The 21,809-nt window shown below is 35.9% G+C and overlaps 1 protein-coding gene across 1 annotated transcript in view; it reads left to right on the top strand.

Moving 5' to 3' along the window:
* The window catches only part of LOC143230320 (sushi, von Willebrand factor type A, EGF and pentraxin domain-containing protein 1-like), a 75,934-nt gene that overhangs the window by 18,929 nt on the left and 35,196 nt on the right, over positions 1-21,809 (top strand). Inside the window, exons 3-7 of the mRNA XM_076463649.1 lie at positions 4,511-4,690; positions 7,580-7,771; positions 9,039-9,212; positions 17,384-17,557; positions 20,765-20,941. Coding sequence (XP_076319764.1) covers positions 4,511-4,690; positions 7,580-7,771; positions 9,039-9,212; positions 17,384-17,557; positions 20,765-20,941 — 897 coding nt within the window. The remainder of the gene's footprint in view (positions 1-4,510; positions 4,691-7,579; positions 7,772-9,038; positions 9,213-17,383; positions 17,558-20,764; positions 20,942-21,809) is intronic.

Genomic DNA, 21,809 nt, shown 5'->3' with positions numbered 1-21,809 from the left:
CTAATGATCTTCGTAGATGAAAATCCGTGAAAATCGCATAGAAACCAATTTAAAATGCAAATTTTTGAAAGAAGAAAGAAACGCAGTTCAAAACCAGTAAAAATCAAATGTCTGTTTGTTTTTAGAGCAAACTCACATTGAGCTACCTGCTGTGTCTACCGCGAGGAATCGAATCCCGGATTTTAACGTTGTAAGTCCATAGTTGTCGCACCGGTTTGGTTTGAATTTCGCGCAAAACTACACGAAAGCTATCTGGGCTAACGTCACTAATTTAGCAGTGTAAGACTAGAAGGAAGGCAGCTAGTCATCATCACCCACCGCCAACTCATGGGCTACTCTTTTACCAACGAATAGTGGGATTGACCGTAAATTATGACGCCCCCACGGCAGAAAGGGCGAGTATGTTTGGCGTGACGGGGCTTCGAATTCGCGACCCTCAGATTACGAGTCGAGTGCCTTAACCACCTGATCATGTCAGGCCCTCTCTCACCGGTCGAACATCAGTGAAACACTCAGTTAAAAATACAGTAAAACACATAAACATGAAGTCAGATCCAATGAAAAGCACAGCTCAGATATTTCAGGAGAAACACAGGAAAAAGCACAGTTCAAAGTAAAGTAAAACACATGAAAACCTGTGAAAAGCACAGAGAAAGACAGTAAAAATTCAGTATTTGATTTATATAATGTTTGTGAAAAAAGTGTCTACTTCGGCAGTCTATAAGGCGGTTAGATTTCCGAACGAATTATTCAAGCACTTAGTAAATGTAGCAAGATCCAGTTTTACAGAGAGATTATTATATTTTTCATGAACAGCGTTATAAGAAAACGACTGATTAAATAGTCACCACCTGGTGTAGCAAAATTAAATAAAACAAAACTTTCGTGTTGCATTTTTTTTTATATCCAATACGTACGAGTTGCTCTGGTTATGTTTGTCTGTTTTTTGTTTTGTTTTAGTTTCGCGCAAAGCTACACGAGGGCTATCTGCGTTAGCCATTTCTAATTTAGCAGTGTAAGACTAGAGAGAAGGCAGTTAGTCATCAACACCCTTCGCCAACACTTGGGCTACTCTTTTACCAACGAATAGTGGGATTGACCATCACATTATAATGTCCCCACAGCTGAAAGGGCGAACATTTTTAGTGTGACGGAGATTCGAACCCACCACCCTCGGATTACGTACGAGTCGAGTGGCTTAACCACTTGGCCAATGCGGGCCTAGCTCTGGTTGTGTTTGTATTGCACTGCAATAGTTAAAACACGCAGACGACACACGCAGCATTTCATGTAGACAAAGCTCCATCTTTTAAATTATCTTGAAATCTCAAAAAATGAAATAAGATAAAATAAAAAAAATATATTAAATATTTTGACTGAAACTGCAATAACTGATTAGTGGCCATTCGTTTGTTTTTCTAAAGCATATAGAATATAAAGTTTAAAGAATATAACTTTTTTAAATATAAACTATTTTATGAAATGTGTCGTCATTGCCGACGTGCAAAATACTGGCATAACTTTTAATTAATTGATAACTATTTTATATATGGATTTATTCGGATCTGGAAAGGCCCAGAATTTCATCTTCATAATATACAGATGTATGTACATATGACAAATAAGAACTAAGTTCACCTCCCAAAGATCTTAAAATGATACGTAAGTATTCGGTAGACATTTCCTTGGTTGTTTCACAAACGTATCTCAAAAATACCTTAACTGAGGACAACTTAAAACGTATTACTAACTCATACTATAAATACTGAGAACACACGAACCTGTTAAATCAAGTCTGTTTGATATTACTAACTCATATCATTAATACTGAGAACACACGAACCTGTTAACTCATGTCTGTTTGGTATTACTAACTCATGCTATAAATACTGAGAACACACGAACCTGTTAAATCAAGTCTGTTTGGTATCACTAACTCATATCATAAATACTGAGAACACACGAACCTGTTAAATCAAGTCTGTTTGGTATCACTAACTCATACTATAAATACTGAGAACACACGAACCTGTTAAATCAAGTCTCTTTGGTATTACTAACTCATATCATAAATACTGAGAACACACGAACCTGTTAAATCAAGTCTGTTTGGTATCACTAACTCATACTATAAATACTGAGAACACACGAACCTGTTAAATCAAGTCTGTTTGGTATCACTAACTCACACTATAAATAGTGAGAACACACGAACCTGTTAAATCAAGTCTGTTTGGTATTACTAACTCATATCATAAATACTGAGAACACACGAACCTGTTAAATCAAGTCTGTTTGGTATCACTAACTCATACTATAAATACTGAGAACACACGAACCTGTTAACTCAAGTCTGTTTGGTATTACTAACTCATATCATTAATACTGAGAACACACGAACCTGTTAACTCATGTCTGTTTGGTATTACTAACTCATATCATAAATACTGAGAACACACGAACCTGTTAAATCAAGTCTCTTTGGTATTACTAACTCATATCATAAATACTGAGAGCACACGAACCTGTTAACTCAAGTCTGTTTGGTATTACTAACTCATACTATAAATACTGAGAACACACGAACCTGTTAAATCAAGTCTGTTTGGTATTACTAACTCATATCATAAATACTGAGAACACACGAACCTGTTAAATCAAGTCTGTTTGGTATTACTAACTCATACTATAAATACTGAGAACACACGAACCTGTTAAATCAAGTCTGTTTGGTATTACTAACTCATACTATAAATACTGAGAACACACGAACCTGTTAAATCAAGTCTCTTTGGTATTACCAACTCATACTATAAATACTGAGAACACACGAACCTGTTAAATCAAGTCTCTTTGGTATTACTAACTCATACTATAAATACTGAGAACACACGAACCTGTTAACTCAAGTCTGTTTGGTATTACTAACTCATATCATTAATACTGAGAACACACGAACCTGTTAACTCAAGTCTGTTTGGTATTACTAACTCATACTATAAATACTGAGAACACACGAACCTGTTAAATCAAGTCTGTTTGGTATTACTAACTCATATCATAAATACTGAAAACACACGAACCTGTTAAATCAAGTCTGTTTGGTATTACTAACTCATACTATAAATACTGAGAACACACAAACCTGTTAAATCAAGTCTGTTTGTTTGATCATGTACAAACCGCCCTCACCTTCAGTTTCCTACGTGTAGCCCGGCATGACCAGGTGGTTAAGGCGCTCGACTCATAATCTGAGAGCTGCGGGCTCGAATCCCCGTCGCACCAAACATGCTCATCCTTTTAGCCGTGGGGGCGTTATAATGTTATAGTAAATTCCACTATTCGTTGGTAAAAGAGTAGCCCAAGTCAGTTATGTCGAGAAACCCACTAGTTGAGAAATTTATATGCAAAAACGGCTCGTTTGGGTTGAGAAAATATTTTACATAGAAAAGCGAACAACGTTTCGACCTTCTTCGGTCATCGCCAGGTTCACAAAGAAAGAGGTAACTGACCGGAAGCTGACCACATGTTTGAAAGGGGTTGTGTAACTGAGTGTCGGAATGTAGAGGGCGGTACTAGATGTTTGAGTAGCCCAAGAGTTGGCGGTGGGTGGTGATGACTAGCTGCATTCCCTCTAGTCTTACACTGCTGTATTAGGAACGGCTAGTGCAGATAACCCTCGTGTAACTTTGCGCCCTGCCCACCACGAGTATCGAAACGTGGTTTTCACCTGTGTGAGTCCGCAGACATACCGCTGTGCCACTGGGAAATTCAAAACAAACATTCGTACGTGTAACGAATCTTTCTTGTTTCTTAACACAAGATTGTTGTCAATGAATTAAGAAAATGTTGTTGTTACAGTTTCAGCTACACAATGAGTTATAATTGTGCTATGCTACACAATGAGTTGCGCTCAGCGCAACACAGGGAATCGAACTCCAAAGTTTAGCATTGTAGGCCAAAAAAAAGTTACGCTGTCCGATTGGATGAACTTAGATTTATAAAAAGTAATAATCTAGAACACTAAGTGATACATCACTTCTTTAAAGTGACGAGAATTTTCAGTCTTATCTGACAACGGTCACTTCAGTTTCTTTGTTTGTTTTCTAAGTACGAACGTACAATACTTTAATATGTTGTATATTTTGTGTTGATAGGTAATATAATTATTCCAGATATCGTATATTTTGTGTTGATAAAGAAAATATTTATTCCACGTAATTCTATACGCCGGCCATGTTTAGTTCTATTATAAAACACCTATTCACTTATTTATCGAAAATCGGAAAGAACTTACGAAGGTTCTAAGATATTAAACTTTTCGGGAAATATAGCTAAGAAAGCGAACTTATCTCAGCTATGTCCTCGTGAAGTGGATACCTTTCCAGTGGTGTCACTTTGTTTTTAAAATTACAAAAGTAGACATGTTGTTTTACGTTATAAAATCAACACAACTTCAGTGTTCGTTTTGCCACTTGTATTAACAACACACGACAATTTTATTCTACAGACCTTCAATGCGAGAGCTTGGAGCCGATCGTCCACGGTCAACCTGAAGCCACTGGTAACATATTTGGGTCAAAGGTTACGTACAAATGTTATGGTGGGTACTGGATGTCAGGGCCAAGACAGCGAGTATGTCAGGGAGATGGCTCGTGGAGTGGTAAGACTCCTGCTTGTAAGAAAAAACGTAAGTAGGTGTGAAAACCGCTATTATTGTTGAACTAAGTTAGGGGTAATACGAATTATAACAGTATGGATGTTAAGTGTTTTTTTATCTTCTGTTAATACTGTTTTACCTTCCACCCCTCCATACACATTCCACGATCCATGAAAGTTTAACAGCAACTAAAATTGTTTGTCTTTACAGTTAAGTAATTTAACTGAACGTAAGCGAACTGGTCTGTTGATCAGAAGGTTCAAGGCGAATACATAAAATTTGTTTGACGGAGCGACAGCTGGAGTTAAAAGCGAGCACCAGCGTTCTTGAAACGGACTAGAATATTGTATTGTTTTTGTTTTATTTAAAAAAAAACAGAAACGTTTTGTTCAGAAGAAGTGATTTTTTAAAAATAAAATTTGTTTTAAGGTATCAGACCAATTCAGAAATTTGTTGTAAGGTGTCAGATTAATTCAGAAATTTGTTGTAAGGTGTCACCTAGTTCTGTAATTTATTGTACGGAGCCAAACAAGTTCAGAAATTCGCTAAGCTGTTTGTTTCTGTGGGTTGATTTATTTTTGTTGTCCTGTAATAACTGTCATCTGGAGAGACACCTCGCTTCTTAGCTTAAGGTTTCACCAGCAAGGAAAAGTTGAATTTTGACAAGAGCTCAGAACCAAGTTAAGAATACTAAACAGCCAGACAAGCTGGGTGGCCAGTAAGCTCGTTATTGTGATAAATACACTGGAAGCAAACAGCACAGTCGTCATTGTCGTGATAAATACACTGGAATCAAACAACACAGCCGTCGTTGTCGTGATAAATACACTGGAAACAAACAACACACCTGTCGTTGTCGTGATAAATACACTGGAAGCAAACAACACAGCCGTCGTTGTCGTGATAAATACACTGGAATCAAACAACACAGTCGTCGTTGTCGTGATAAATACACTGGAATCAAACAACACAACCGTCGTTGTCGTGATAAATACACTGGAAACAAACAACACAGTCGTCGTTGTCGTGATAAATACACTGGAAACAAACAACACAGCCGTCGTTGTCGTGATAAATACACTGGAAACAAACAACACACCTGTCGTTGTCGCTTCATGTTTTTAGTAGTTTTATTTGCTCTCCTTTTTCTCCTGTGTGTATCTTATCCTCTGCTTTTCTCTCACGTTTTTTATTCTGATGTTTCATATTTTATTTAGTCGCTAAGGGACATTGCTACTGTCCCTGTGACTATAATTTTTGGGGTTCTTCGTTGTTGCTTTATTTCTAGTTTTTCGCCAGACATGGCCAGGTGGTCAGGGCGCTCAACTCGTAATCTGACGGTCGCGGGTTCGAATCTCCATCAAACCAAACATGATCGCCCTTTCAATCGTGGATATGTTATTATGTTGTGGTAAATCTCACTATTCGTTGGTAAAAGGTAGCCTCAGAATTGGCGGTGGGTAGCAATGAGTAGCTGCCTTCCCTCTAGTCTTACACCGCAGATAGACCACGCAGATTTGCGTGAAATTCATAACAAACAAACTTTTTAGATTTTTCCACTTTGTATTGAACTAATCAAAGATAAATATGACAAAAAGAAATATTTGAAAATGTCTTTAGAAAATGTGAAAAACGACATGAATTAGCCACTACCAACTGTTTTACTTTGCCACAAAAATCATCAAATAGAAGTCTTAAACATTGCAACCTCATTATGTCCACTATTAAAAATTTCTTCGTTACCATAGAGACAAAGCCCATTAATGCACCTATGTTCTCACCAATTTCCGGTGGAAATATATCGATTATATCCTATATGTGGAAGAATATTTGGTTTGGTTTGGTTTGAATTTCGCGCAAAACTACACGAGAGCTCTCTGCGCTAGCCGTCCCTAATTTAGTAGTAAAAGACAAGAGGGAAGACAGCTAGCCATCACCACCCACTGCTATCTCTTGGCCTGATATTTTACCAACGAATAATGGGATTGATCGTAACATTATGACACTCCCACGACTGAAAGGGCGAGCATGTTTGGTGTGACAAGGATTCGAATCCGCGACCCTCGGATTACGAGTCGAGTGCCTTGGCCACGTGGCCATGCCGTGCCCGTGAAAGAAGAATAAAATAAGTTACTTAACAACATAAAAGCCAACATTTACAATAAAAAAAATAGAAAATGGCTGACTGATTTTTCTAGCTTTAAACATAAGAAAAACAATAGAAATATTCGGTTTGAAAATGCACCATAAGAAGCCACAACGGAACGTATGTAAACTGGTTTTGTACTTTCGATAAAAGAAAGAAAACAAGTAACATTATAATATTAAACTTCTGTGTATTAACAGCTTTTAGACTTCACCAGGCCCTGGTATGGCCAAGCGTGTTAAGGCGTGCGACTCGTAATCTGAGAGTCGCGGGTTCGCATCCCGGTCGCGCCAAACATGCTCGCCCTTTCAGGCGTGGGGGCGTTATAATGTGACGGTCAATCCCATTATTCGTTGGTAAAAAGAGTAGCCCAAGAGTTGGCGGTAGGTGGTGATGACTAGCTGCCTTCCCTCTAGTCTTACACTGCTAAATGAGGGACGGCTAGCACAGATAGCTCTCGAGTAGCTTTGTGCGAAATTCGAAAAACAAACAAACAAACAATCCTCTGCCAAAAGAATGCTCAGCACGTGGGGATATTTTTACTTTTTGAAAGACTAGTGTGACAGGAACAATTTTTTGGTTGATATGGACTGTTTGTTTTTCAGCTGTATGTGGCCCTCCGCCTGTTGCACACCCCTGATATAGACTGTTTGTTTTTCAGCTGTATGTGGCCCTCCGCCTGTTGCACACCCCTGATATAGACTGTTTGTTTTTCAGCTGTATGTGGCCCTCCGCCTGTTGCACACCCCTGATATAGACTGTTTGTTTTTCAGCTGTATGTGGCCCTCCGCCTGTTGTTAACCATGCCAGATACTCTGCTGGTTTGGAGAAACAGGAGTTTGAAGTAGACACGATCGTAAACTACACTTGTTTCCCAGGCTACCAAGTGGTAGGACTAACACGTGCTAAATGTATGTTTTACAACACGTCAGCCCAATGGTTTGGTCCGGACTTACAATGTACTCGTAAGTACAGTGGTTACTTGTCACTTAATAATCGTGTTTATCGTTGTTATAAAACAACATCAACTACACGTAACGAACTATAGAATGGAATCTAACATCAAAGTTCTGAAAACGTTTCTCAATGAGCGAATAAAAAACCCTGAAGTTAAGTATCACAATGCTATAGAGTCAGAAATAAACGTATAATACAGTTTTTAACTATTGTCCTTTTAAAGTAATTTTGAACTTAAAAGCATTCATTATGCCTTACTTCGTTTTATATAAGAAAATATTTAGAGCCACAAAAAGTTTTATTTCTGAATATTCTGATAAGTGTTTAAGAAAATATGCCTTATAGAATATAAACTACAAATATTCCGGTAAACTCCTTACAAAATGTGTCTTATAGGATATAATCTACAAACATTCTGATAAATGCTTAACAAAATGTGTCTTGTAGGATATAAACTAGAAATATTCTAATGAATGCCTAATAAAATATCAGTTAAATGGACCCTATGAGTCGTAAATCTAGTTTGTCGTTAAACGTTCTGGTAATATACAACTAAAAGGATCCTTTGAACCATAAACTGGTACAGCAAATATGGTATGTTGTCTCTGAAACTTGTCAGCTTCTTGTGTCTTGTCTTCGGTTTTCATGTTACTCTTACAAGACCACTATTTATTTACTTTGTTTTCTTTATTTGTAATCACTAGCTGATAAATGTGTGTGACTGTGTGTCCGCGAACTGCTGAACCGATTGTTAACATTCTCGGCATGTATCGTTATAGTTCCTGGGTTGTAACATATGGAGTAGTGTTCAGATTTGACACTCGATGGCGCTCATTAAAATCCGTTGAACAAGTATTAATAAAAACCTATCAGTCAGTCTCGGTTCACATATTATCATGAATTTGTGTTAAAACCAACTGTGTTTTATTTTTATCAACTTATACGAAAAGATTCCACCAATGACAATATTTTAGAAAATCTATCTGTCTATAAAGAAATATAATATTTAATAAATGCAAATCACATTTCTGACCACACAGGTAATATTTTATATATCTAAAGATACATAATAGAAAAAATATATAGAATATTTTAGTCGCCCAAGGTACCACGCGCAGGCTAAAAACAACAATTTCTTTGTCTTTAAATGGAATAAAAATGAAGATAACAGATAGTTTAATATAGTATATGACTAAGAAACAGACGTATCTGTGAGATTTATCACTTCTATTGAAGGTATTTTCACCATTTTTTGTTTTACTTTTTCGTTTCCAGCACGAAACTGTGGCGATCCCGGAAATATCAGAAATGGAGACAGAAGCGGAAATGTATTTACATTCAGCCGGAGTGTCGTGTATTTCTGTTATCGGGGGTTTGAACTTGATAGTCCTGGCACACGGTATTGTAATGCTAGTGGTCTTTGGAGCGGCGTATTACCTACCTGTAAACGTTAGTGGGAAAAATAAATTTTATTTTTATTATATTGGTTACTTACTATAAAAGGTACTTTAGGCTGAGTTAGACAAACTAATTATATTTTTATTATATTGGTTACTTACTATGAAAGATACTTTAGGCTGAGTTAGACAAACTAATTATATTTTTATTATATTGGATACTTACTATAAAAGATACTTTAGGCTGAGTTAGACAAACTAATTATATTTTTATTATATTGGTTACTTACTATAAAAGATACTTTAGGCTGAGTTAGACAAACTAATTATATTTTTATTATATTGGTTACTTACTATAAAAGATACTTTAGGCTGAGTTAGACAAACTAATTATATTTTTATTATATTGGTTACTTACTATGAAAGATACTTTAGGCTGAGTTAAATAAATTAATTATATTTTTATTATATTGGTTACTTACTATAAAAGGTACTTTAGGCTGAGTTAGACAAACTAATTATATTTTTATTATATTGGTTACTTACTATAAACGGTACTTTAGGCTGAGTTAGACAAACTAATTATATTTTTATTATATTGGTTACTTACTATAAAAGATACTTTAGGCTGAGTTAGACAAACTAATTATATTTTTATTATATTGGTTACTTACTATAAAAGGTACTTTAGGCTGAGTTAGACAAACTAATTATATTTTTATTATATTGGTTACTTACTATAAAAGATACTTTAGGCTGAGTTAGACAAACTAATTATATTTTTATTATATTGGTTACTTACTATAAAAGATACTTTAGGCTGAGTTAGACAAACTAATTATATTTTTATTATATTGGTTACTTACTATAAAAGGTACTTTAGGCTGAGTTAGACAAACTAATTATATTTTTATTATATTGGTTACTTACTATAAAAGATACTTTAGGCTGAGTTAGACAAACTAATTATATTTTTATTATATTGGTTAGTTACTATGAAAGATACTTTAGGCTGAGTTAAATAAATTAATTATATTTTTATTATATTGGTTACTTACTATAAAAGGTACTTTAGGCTGAGTTAGACAAACTAATTATATTTTTATTATATTGGTTACTTACTATAAACGGTACTTTAGGCTGAGTTAGACAAACTAATTATATTTTTATTATATTGGTTACTTACTATGAAAGGTACTTTAGGCTGAGTTAGACAAACTAATTATATTTTTATTCTATTGGTTACTTACTATAAAAGATACTTTAGGCTGAGTTAGACAAACTAATTATATTTTTATTATATTGGTTACTTACTATGAAAGATACTTTAGGCTGAGTTAAATAAATTAATTATATTTTTATTATATTGGTTACTTACTATAAACGGTACTTTAGGCTGAGTTAGACAAACTAATTATATTTTTATTATATTGGTTACTTACTATAAAAGGTACTTTAGGCTGAGTTAGACAAACTAATTATATTTTTATTATATTGGTTACTTACTAGAAAAGATACTTTAGGCTGAGTTAGACAAACTAATTATATTTTTATTATATTGGTTACTTACTATAAACGGTACTTTAGGCTGAGTTAAATAAATTAATTATATTTTTATTATATTGGTTACTTACTATAAAAGGTACTTTAGGCTGAGTTAGACAAACTAATTATATTTTTATTATATTGGTTACTTACTATAAAAGGTACTTTAGGCTGAGTTAGACAAACTAATTATATTTTTATTATATTGGTTACTTACTATAAAAGGTACTTTAGGCTGAGTTAGACAAACTAATTATATTTTTATTATATTGGTTACTTACTATAAAAGGTACTTTAGGCTGAGTTAGACAAACTAATTATATTTTTATTATATTGGTTACTTACTATAAAAGGTACTTTAGGCTGAGTTGGACAAACTAATTATATTTTTATTATATTGGTTACTTACTATAAAAGGTACTTTAGGCTGAGTTAAATAAATTAATTATATTTTTTATTGTTTTCGTTACTTATTATTCTGGAAGATTTCATTTTTGTGAAGTCTTGCTTCAAGTGACACAGCACGTGAGGGCAAAGAAAGGTAAAATTTGCAGGCAAACACAACATTGTTTTATTAAAAGATAAAGTTATAGAAGGCAGTTACATGAAATACAAATTGCACGTTATCATGCTAAAACTTTGACAATATTTTCACGGGTCAGGTACCCAGAATTCCGGAATGTGCATTTTCACGTTGAACTAAAGTATTAATTCAAAGTTTTACGAAAAAAATCGCAGATTTAGTGACGTTTTGCTTCATAGCAGTAAAGTTTGAAGATGTGCTAGTGGTGTTATGTTGTTGACTCTCCGTCACGTGACTAAGATCAACATTAGTTTGTTGTATTCTTGTTTATTTGTTTCCGTTCTTGTTGTTTGTTTTAGTGTCAGTGGGATAATTCTCATCATCTTTCAGTCCACCTTGCTTACAATAATGCTGGACAGATATTATTGTAGGTTCCAGCTGAGACCCACACTTTAGTCGACGAAAGTGCCATCTATCTGTTTCAAAAGCTTGTTCGTCAATGTTCAATCTCTTTGACTTTGAATGTCATTAACCAACACAGCAGTACAGTATAATTTTTATCTCAATACATTTCTCTGACAGAGTTTGTTAAATAACATTGACAGATGAGAATAGGTTTGTATCATCAGATTTCTTCCAAATGTCATTTCCAATCACGTTCGTAAAACCATCTGTTTCTCCTTGGAATAACACAGTACATAGAATACTAAAACAATCATACAGAACACAAACAGTCTATTGTTCTTGTCCAGAACACTGACACCATATTCCTTCGTTTGGAAAGTTTGATGTGAATGTGGATTCGATATCTAAGAACTACCGAGTTAAATATACATCGTTCGAGTTCTACAACAACGACGCTTTGTTTTCACACTTGAGTTCGTGAATGACCGATGTCGTTCCTTCAGTGTCACAAATTCCAAAGGATCCTCAATATTATTGCAAGGCATTTCACCTTCATCCTTGTCTAATAAAACAGAGTCATCCTTCATGTTTGTTTCTTCGTGCCTTTAATTTGCTCTGTGGCTGTTTCCCACTTGCTTGTCGTGCCATTTTGACCTCTGGGTTTAAACCATCACATCCAAGCTGACATCGAGAACATTTCCCACAAGTACCACGCTTTACCCTCACAAACCTTTTTTTGTCCCTTTCCCGTGTGTGTGTGTGTGTGAATTATTTCTTATTGCACAGCCACATCGGGCTATCTGCTGAGCCCACCGAGGGGAATCGAACATTTGATTTTAGCGTTGTAAATCCGTAGACTTACTGCTGTACTAGCGGGGGGGCTTCGTATCCTGTATAAATGTTGCTTTGTCAATATAAGATCGGTACACTTAGTCACTGAATATCGATAATATGTCGATATCTGTTTTGTGGCTAGTCGTGGATCCGATTTTTACAAAGGGTGCGTCAATCGCCTGCTCTTTGTCCAATCATGTTTTGGTAAAAGTGTTAGCCGATAAAAAAATAACGACCCAAAGTGATTTGAAAAATTAGAATCTGCAGAATTCTGGGTACCTGACCCGAGGAAAAACTGTTAAATAAGAGAATGTAAAAACATAACCCTTATGGAAAATAAAAATAAGTCATTCTATTGTTTCCCTAGTTGATATTGGATAGAATAATGTTTTAAATTGAGTTAGGCTTCGTATTATATAATAAAATACCAATCTAAATTTTGATCCACTCATTTTAACAAATTAGTCTTCATATTGCTAGGTGGTTAAGGCACTCGACTCGTACGTAATCTGAGGGTCGCGGGTTCGCATCCCAGTCGCACCAAACATGCTTGCCATTTCAGCTGTGGGGGCGTTATAAAGTTACGGTCAATCCCACTATTCGTTGGTATAAAAGTAGCCCAAAAGTTGGCGGTTGGTGATGATGACTACCTGCCTTCCCTCTAGTCTTACACTGCTAAATTAGGGATGGCTAACGCAGATAGCCCTCTCGCAGCTTTGCGCGAAATTAAAAAACAAACAAACATATTGTTACACCCCAAAATTACAGTTTGGTCACAGAAAGATACGTCATCTACCGATTAGCATTACTTAATCATTAGAGTGACGATTGTCCTCTAATGAATGAAGTATTGCGATTGTTATCATGATTGCCCTGTTACTAGCCCTAAATGATTAACATTTTGTAATTATTATTACGATTGCTCTTTTACTAGCTCAAATGTTCTCTAGCAAACGATGACTAAAATTTTATGCCCTAAAAGTGAACGAAAAAACACTTTCTGAAAGGATGTTACACACTCGTTATTCTGTAGCAAGCAGCTGCAACGAAAAAACACTTTCTGAAAGGATGTTACACACTCGTTATACTGTAGCAAGCAGCTGCAACGAAAAAAACACTTTCTGAAAGGATGTTACATACTCGTTATACTGTAGCAAGCAGCTGCAACGAAAAAACACTTTCTGAAAGGATGTTACATACTCGTTATACTGTAGCAAGCAGCTGCAACGAGAAAACACTTTCTGAAAAAATGTTACATACTCGTTATACTGTAGCAAGCAGCTGCAACGAAAAAACACTTTCTGAAAGGATGTTACATACTCGTTATACTGTAGCAAGCAGCTGCAACGAAAAAACACTTTCTGAAAGGATGTTACATACTCGTTATACTGTAGCAAGCAGCTGCAACGAAAAAACACTTTCTGAAAGGATGTTACATACTCGTTATACTGTAGCAAGCAGCTGCAACGAAAAAACACTTTCTGAAAGGATGTTACATACTCGTTATACTGTAGCAAGCAGCTGCAACGAAAAAACACTTTCTGAAAGGATGTTACATACTCGTTATACTGTAGCAAGCAGCTGCAACGAAAAAACACTTTCTGAAAGGATGTTACACACTCGTTATACTGTAGCAAGCAGCTGCAACGAAAAAACACTTTCTGAAAGGATGTTACACACTCGTTATACTGTAGCAAGCAGCTGCAACGAGAAAACACTTTCTGAAAGGATGTTACACACTCGTTATACTGTAGCAAGCAGCTGCAACGAAAAAACTTTCTGAAAGGATGTTACACACTCGTTATTCTGTAGCAAGCAGCTGCAACGAGAAAACACTTTCTGAAAGGATGTTACACACTCGTTATACTGTAGCAAGCAGCTGCAACGAAAAAACTTTCTGAAAGGATGTTACACACTCGTTATTCTGTAGCAAGCAGCTGCAACGAAAAAACACTTTCTGAAAGGATGTTACATACTCGTTATACTGTAGCAAGCAGCTGCAACGAAAAAACACTTTCTGAAAGGATGTTACACACTCTTTATTCTGTAGCAAGCAGCTGCAGCATCGTTATTTTCAGATTACCTTATCAGACATAACTCGTTACACACTATTATTACAAAAGAAAGTCATATATGCGCCATCTATTAATTATTCCCCGCTCAACAAATTGGACTTTATACAAAATTTATATAATGTTTACCGCTTTTCGAGAAATGAAAGGATTGAAATTTAAGTTAGATTGTAGGACAGCCTGTATAATAACTACGTTTTCCAGGTTTTTCTGTGGTGTTTTATGTCTTTTTACTTTACTTTTCTACTTTAAAGTGATTATTGATTTGTTGTTGTTTATTAGTAAGCACAAAACTACACAACGGGCTATCCGTGCTCTGCCCACCACAGGTATCGAAACTCATTTTTAGAGTTAGAATATTTTAGTCTCAGCCTCTGGCAGTGCGTATGGGGCTGGGGCTATATTTTCATATGGCTGCAGCTGCACAGCGGCTCGTTCTGGCAGCCAAGAATGGTACAGATTCGCACATTTTCAGCAGTAGTAGTCCGTGGACTGTGCCCCAGGGGTTGATATGACTTTGTTATAGAACACACTTGGGCTTTAATAGATTTTATCAGTCTCGTGATTACTCATAACTGACACAAGAAAGTAAGAAGTAAAATAATATTTAAATATAGGAAGGGGTGCAGGCAATCGTTTTCAATCCATGCAACGTTTTCAGACCTTCTCCCCCAGGGGCACATGATATGTCTACGGACTTATATAGAGAAAAATCGGGTTTCGATACCTGTAGTGAGCAGGGCACAGATAGTCCATTGCGCACACATAACGAGAAATTTTCTCCTTTTTATTGAATTTCACGCAAAGATACACATGAGCTAGCTGTAGTAGATAGCCCTAACTTAACAGCTAGTCAACCCCACTCACCAACAACTCCCGGGCTAGTCTTTTACCAACGAAATGTTGAATTAAACATCACATTATAATGTCCCCTCAGCGTCAAGAGCTAGCGTGTGCCATGGTTGGATTGCAAGTCGACTGTCTTAAGCACCAGGCAATGTCGGGCATAATCAGAACGAATTTTCAGCTTTGGACATGACACAAATATTGAGTTGCTTATGAAATTTCAAAATAAATTAAAACTCTACTGTTCAACTCAGAGGAAACCACGAGGAACAAGAGACATACCAACAGTGACAACACTGAGAGCCAACCTTAACAAATAAAGACAGGCTAGATTTTCCGAGGCGAAAAGTAACGCCATTGATATTCTACGCATACGGGGAATCTAAAAAAAATTAATTATATATATTTTAATTTATATTAACGTTAAAAAAAAACTATTTGGGGAAATATCTTCTCAGGGAAACTACCACTCAAGTGACATTACGTAGTTTCAGTGACTTGAACACGAACTAAGTTAGTAAATTATACTGAAAATATCATCTACTGGAGTGAAAGTAGCTAGTGGCGTTGTAGCGCCATCTGTTATGAAGGATATAAGTAATGATCAATAAATGTTACTGATGATCCTCGTAAGATGTGCGCAACATATATTGTTTGTTTTTGAATTACGCGCAAAGTGACATAAGGGCTATCTGCGCTAGCCGTGCCTAATTTAACTGTGAGACTTGAGGAAAGACAGCTAGTCATCATCACCCATCGCCAACTCTTGGGCTACTCTTTTACCAACGAATAGTGGGATTGACTGTCACATTATAACGTACCCACGGCTGAAAGGGCGATCATGTTTGGTGCGACCGGGATTCAAAGCCGCGACCCTCATATCATAGCTTTTGCGTTGTTTAAACTGGCGGGACAGATTCCTGGAAATTCTTGCCATTTCCTTGCCTGATGCCACACTTGAAACAATCAGAAAACGTTGATGGTTTTGATGCAAAATTATTAGAAGAAAACGTAATGAAAAATACTTTTTAAAAACGTTTCTTTATACCCAAGAAACTTGTATAAACTTGGATTGTAAGGAAGTTAAAATATACATTACAATTTTCATATTGGTCATTTATGGTTTCACAAATGGGTTCATATTTCCAAAATTAGAGCTAATACATTAATATGCTTTTAATACCAACTAGTAGCTCTAATGAAAGACTGTGGAATACAAATATGCTGTTTATAAGATAGAAATGTTTATTTTCGTATGCAAACCTGTTTTTTATTTTATAAAATAAATAAAATGTACAAGCTATACGGTAAAACTAGAACCACTAGCTGTAAAACATAGGCTAGGCATAGGTTAGGACGCTCAACTTACAATCTGAGGGGCGCGGGTTCGAATTTCCGTTATATCAAACATTCTCGTGGAGGCATTATTATGTGACGGTCAATCCTACTATTCGTTTGTAAAAGAGTAGCCTAAGAGTTGGCGATGGGTGGTGATGGCTATTTGTCTTCCCTCTAGTCTTACACTGCTAAATTAGGGATGGTTAGCGCAGATAGCCCTCGAGTAGCTTTGCGCAACATTCAAATAACAAAAAAAAAATGTTTGAGTATCTTGTGCGTATACGAGCAAATGAAATGTAAATATCGGTATTCAACAAGCATTGTTCCAGATTTTTATAATATTCTGAAAATATAATTTTAACTTCGAAGGTACAAAAGGTTTCATTAACTTTCCAAAGTCTTCGTTTTCTAAGTTGTTTTTGTTTTAAAGAAATACAAGCAGTTGCTTTATCCTAATTGATTTTCTAATTTGTCTTTTTTAAAACAAGAAAGGAAAGGATATAAAAATAAATTGTTTTAAATTACTGATTAAGTATAAAAATTTCAATTCAATACTAATTTTAAAAATATAATGAGATTTCTTTTATTTTTGCATATTAAACACAAAAGTCTAAATACAAGAAAATCACGTTTGATATCTGTTTCTTTCTCTTTTTTTAGCTGTGCAGTGTCCTGTCCCAGCAGCTCCGCCTAACGGAAAAGCTATTTTCACCACTCTGGCCTATAACTCTGTAGTGAAATACGAATGTCACCATGGTTACCGATTGTCAGGTTCCGTGACAAGACGGTGTAAATACAACAAAGAATGGGAAGGGGTGGAGCCTTCTTGTGAAGGTAGGTTATAGTTATTACAGATGAAGGGGAGGAGCCTTCTTGTGAAGGTAGGTTATAGTTATTACAGATGAATGGAAGGAGCCTTCTTGTGAAGGTACATTATAGTTATTACAGATGAAGGGGAGGAGCCTTCTTGTGAAGGTAGGTTATAGTTATTATAGATGAGGGGAGGAGCCTTCTTGTGAAGGTAGGTTATAGTCATTACAGATGAAGGGGAGGAGCCTCTTGTGAAGGTACATTATAGTTATTACAGATGAAGGGGAGGAGCCTTCTTGTGAAGGTAGGTTATAGTTATTACAGATGAAGGGGAGGAGCCTTCTTGTGAAGGTACATTATAGTTATTACAGATGAAGGGGAGGAGCCTTCTTGTGAAGGTAGGTTATAGTTATTACAGATGAAGGGGAGGAGCCTTCTTGTGAAGGTAGGTTATAGTTATTACAGATGAAGGGGAGGAGCCTTCTTGTGAAGGTAGGTTATAGTTATTACAGATGAAGGGGAGGAGCCTCTTGTGAAGGTACATTATAGTTATTACAGATGAAGGGGAGGAGCCTTCTTGTGAAGGTATGTTATAGTTATTACAGATGAAGGGGAGGAGCCTTCTTGTGAAGGTAGGTTATAGTTATTACAGATGAAGGGGAGGAGCCTTCTTGTGAAGGTACATTATAGTTATTACAGATGAAGGGGAGGAGCCTTCTTGTGAAGGTGCATTATAGTTATTACAGATGAAGGGGCCGTTTTACCACACGTTTGACGCTAAACATGGCGCTTAGAAAAACACGCAGTTTCATGATTAAATCATATAACAAAATGGCTGATAGATCAAGGTAGTGTTTTAATTCTAACAATTAATCTTGTATTTATAGCGTTTTTACCAACGAACAGGAGCGTGGATTTTTTTACACCCGATGGGGGGGATGATTTTTTCAACCACTTATGTGGACTGTTCAATTTGCAAATCCGTAATCTCTGATTACGTGAACCTGAAAGCTGTAAACATGCAGTCACAGAGTAATCTTGTTGCCACGATACTTGCATGTATATTTAGGCCTATTGACTGATACTTACGAACTATCGCTTAGATTGAAAAGCTTAGAAGCACGCCTATATTAAAGATGTACATTTTGACTACTGAAAAAGCCTACATCTCGGCCTAATTATGTAATACGATTGGTAAGAACACGATAATCACAAAAACAAACACACAATTTGTAGGCCTGTGATGCAATAAAACAATTAAACAGACCAAACTGTAGGGGGGTATGATTGTATGCACTATACCCCCCCCCCCAGGATCTACGCCCCTGCCAACGGAACTAATAAAGCATCTCTACGTATCAAAATTTTAATATAGTGTATTTAGTTAACAACACATTTATATTATTATTTTCACTGGGGAATATTTAGTATGGCAACCCCACAAGAACACATTTTTACTTTTGGGGTCTGGTGTTTCGAATTAAACTCCCCTAATTTCCACATTTTCTCAAGGTTTTCTACATGGTTGAACACTGGGATTTGGAGAAACCAGGATCCATTTCAAAACGTTGAAATTGTAACTTCGAAACCAGGCATGGCTTGTATCAAGAAACATTTGTTTGAATGACACAATAAACTTCCGTCATTTAGAAATGTTTATTTTACGTTCTATTGATATCCACATGCACCGAGACACTTCTAATGTCTTCCCTATATCTCACTTTTGTTTTGTGCTACTGTTACACCTTTGTTTGATATTTTAGGGGTTTTCTTTGGTGTGGTACTTTCAGAGGTTTATTTTGTGTACATTCTTTTGTGCTGTTGAAATTTCTTTAAAATTGGCTCGATGTTAACTTGATTTTTTTTATTCGTTCAAAATCTTTGTTTCTTCTCTTCACCAAATCTGTTGGATTTTGTACTGCTGCTTCTTGATAGATTTTCAGAGGATTCCTTTCGTACGTGAAACTCTTATGTTTGGTTTTTGAATTTCGCGCAAAGCTACACGAGGGCTATCTGCGCTAGCCATTCCATAATTTAGCAGTGTAAGACTAGAGGGAAGGCAGGTAGTCATCACCACCCACCGCCACCTCTTGGGCTACTCTTTTACCAACGAATAGTGGGATTGACCGAAACTTTATAACGCCCCCACGGCTGAAAGGGCGAGCATGTTTGGTGCGATGGGGATTCGAAGCCGCGACCCTCAGATTACAAGTCGAATGCCTTAATCCACCTGGCCATGTCGGGCCCTACGTGAAACTCAATGAAGCAATCTTTATCTAAAAACACAAACCAAGTAATATGTACAATTCCGGACGAGGAACAGCGTCTTTGGTGGCAAGATCTTTCTGTACAAGTGGTTCCAGTTCTCTTAATTTCTATTGAATTTTTACTCTCTTAAAAAAAAATATATGTAATTGATAGAACTCCGTTTGATTTATTTCATTTCCAAAGCCTTTCTACTTGTTTATTACATTAGTTTATCTTTACATTAAATATTAGTTCACTTAGCAATAAACTCGAGCTGTTCACACAGAGTTTATCTGGTTTAATTCACGTCTTTTGCTCTAAGTGAATGGAATAATCAGAGACAACGTCGCAAGGAACCCAAAAGATTCAGGGCTCGGATTCATAGGTGCTAGAATTTCTAGCGTTTCTCTTTGATACTGATCATGGTTTACTGTTCTGATTTTTCAAGATATTAACTGAGATTAGGGACACAGGTCCAGTGCGAAATCTAAAAAATGCTAAAAGTACAAAAACATGTAATAATTACTGAATGAAAGCACATTTAATTCAGAACACAGCAACAGTAAATGTTAATTATTTGAACTTTGTAGTAACAGACGCGTGATCAGTGAGAAACCAATTTGTTAAACAGGAAACACAGAATTCACAGACTGTCATGTCGTATAATCCAGCTCCATTCGACTACTTTATTCACGACCCTTTTATCTAATGGGTAAAAGGAACAATTGTGCATGGCCCACCGCCCTTTGCAGGTATAATAATAAATTATAATGTATGTAATAAAATAATGATATATATACATATAATAAACCAACTTTTAATATATTTATTATTTTTATTTCTTAATCCCATGTCACTAATATATTTAGTTTATCAAGGTTACGCAAAGGAAGAGATGCAGTAGTTTATATTTCACTTAGTTTCTTTCGTTTAAAACTACTTAAGATATTTAGAAATTGCCTGTTTTTTTTTGTTTTTTTTTAGAAATAAACTGCGGTGAGTTGGAAGATCTCCACAACGGTTACCTAGAGGGCAAGACAACGACTGTAGGGTCAGTTATAGTCTTTCACTGCTTTGATGGAATGAAGTTTCAGGGCAACTTTATTTCGACCACATGTCTAGAAAATGGTACCTGGTCCAATCCGCTCCCTCAATGTTTAGGTAACGCTGTCACTTTTATTATTATTTAATGATGTATAAGCGTATACATTTTTAGACAGCACCTGTAGGTAACATTTTATTAAGTATGTGTATCTTGATTTCTTTTTCTCATAAAATATTTTGGGGTATGTAGAAAATTATATAATTTTGGCAAACGAAACGAGGTTGTTTTGCTGAAACTAATTATATCAGATATGCACACAGAAGATAAACTTCGTAACAAAATATTCCGATAAAATTAGCAGTCTCTACTACACTGTCACCGCCATTTATAGTAAATTCTTTATTGTATTTCTAGTAATTAATTTATCGACATAATCTGTCCAAGCAAGGCTTAATTATCGTATCTGACTAGATATCTCAGGATCTTTGGTTCGAAACGTGGTTCTGCAAAACGCTTTTACATTTCACAGTGATAATCTCGATATTCAAAACGTCTGTCATCACATGGTGGTTAGGGCTCTTATCTTGCAATCCATGGATCGGGAATTCAAATTTCCATCACTATACATGCATCTTTTCAGCCTTGGGGACGTTATAATATGAGGCTCAATCCCACTATTATTTGGTCAAAGAGTTAGCAGTGAGTGATGTTTGCTAGCTATCTTTTCCACAGCCTACCATTCAGGTGGAGAAGGCTGAAGCTTGACTGTTTTCCTCTGGTCTGCAGATCAAAACTGGAAACGGTTGTGCTAAACCATAGGAGACATCTAACCTGGAAGTTCAGCCTATTGAGTACATAAGGTGAACAAGTGAAGACATAAGTAAATATTTCAATATCTCTTAATCACTTGTTTGTCAGACAACTCTTGAATTTGAACTTTTTAAACTGAACATGGTTGAATTGAACCACGTTTCGATCCATTTT

This window comes from Tachypleus tridentatus, chromosome 1 (genome assembly GCF_004210375.1).
Source record: "Tachypleus tridentatus isolate NWPU-2018 chromosome 1, ASM421037v1, whole genome shotgun sequence".
NCBI lineage: Eukaryota > Metazoa > Arthropoda > Merostomata > Xiphosura > Limulidae > Tachypleus > Tachypleus tridentatus.
Note: the sequence above shows the minus strand (reverse complement) of the source record. Positions and strands in the feature narration are given on the sequence as shown.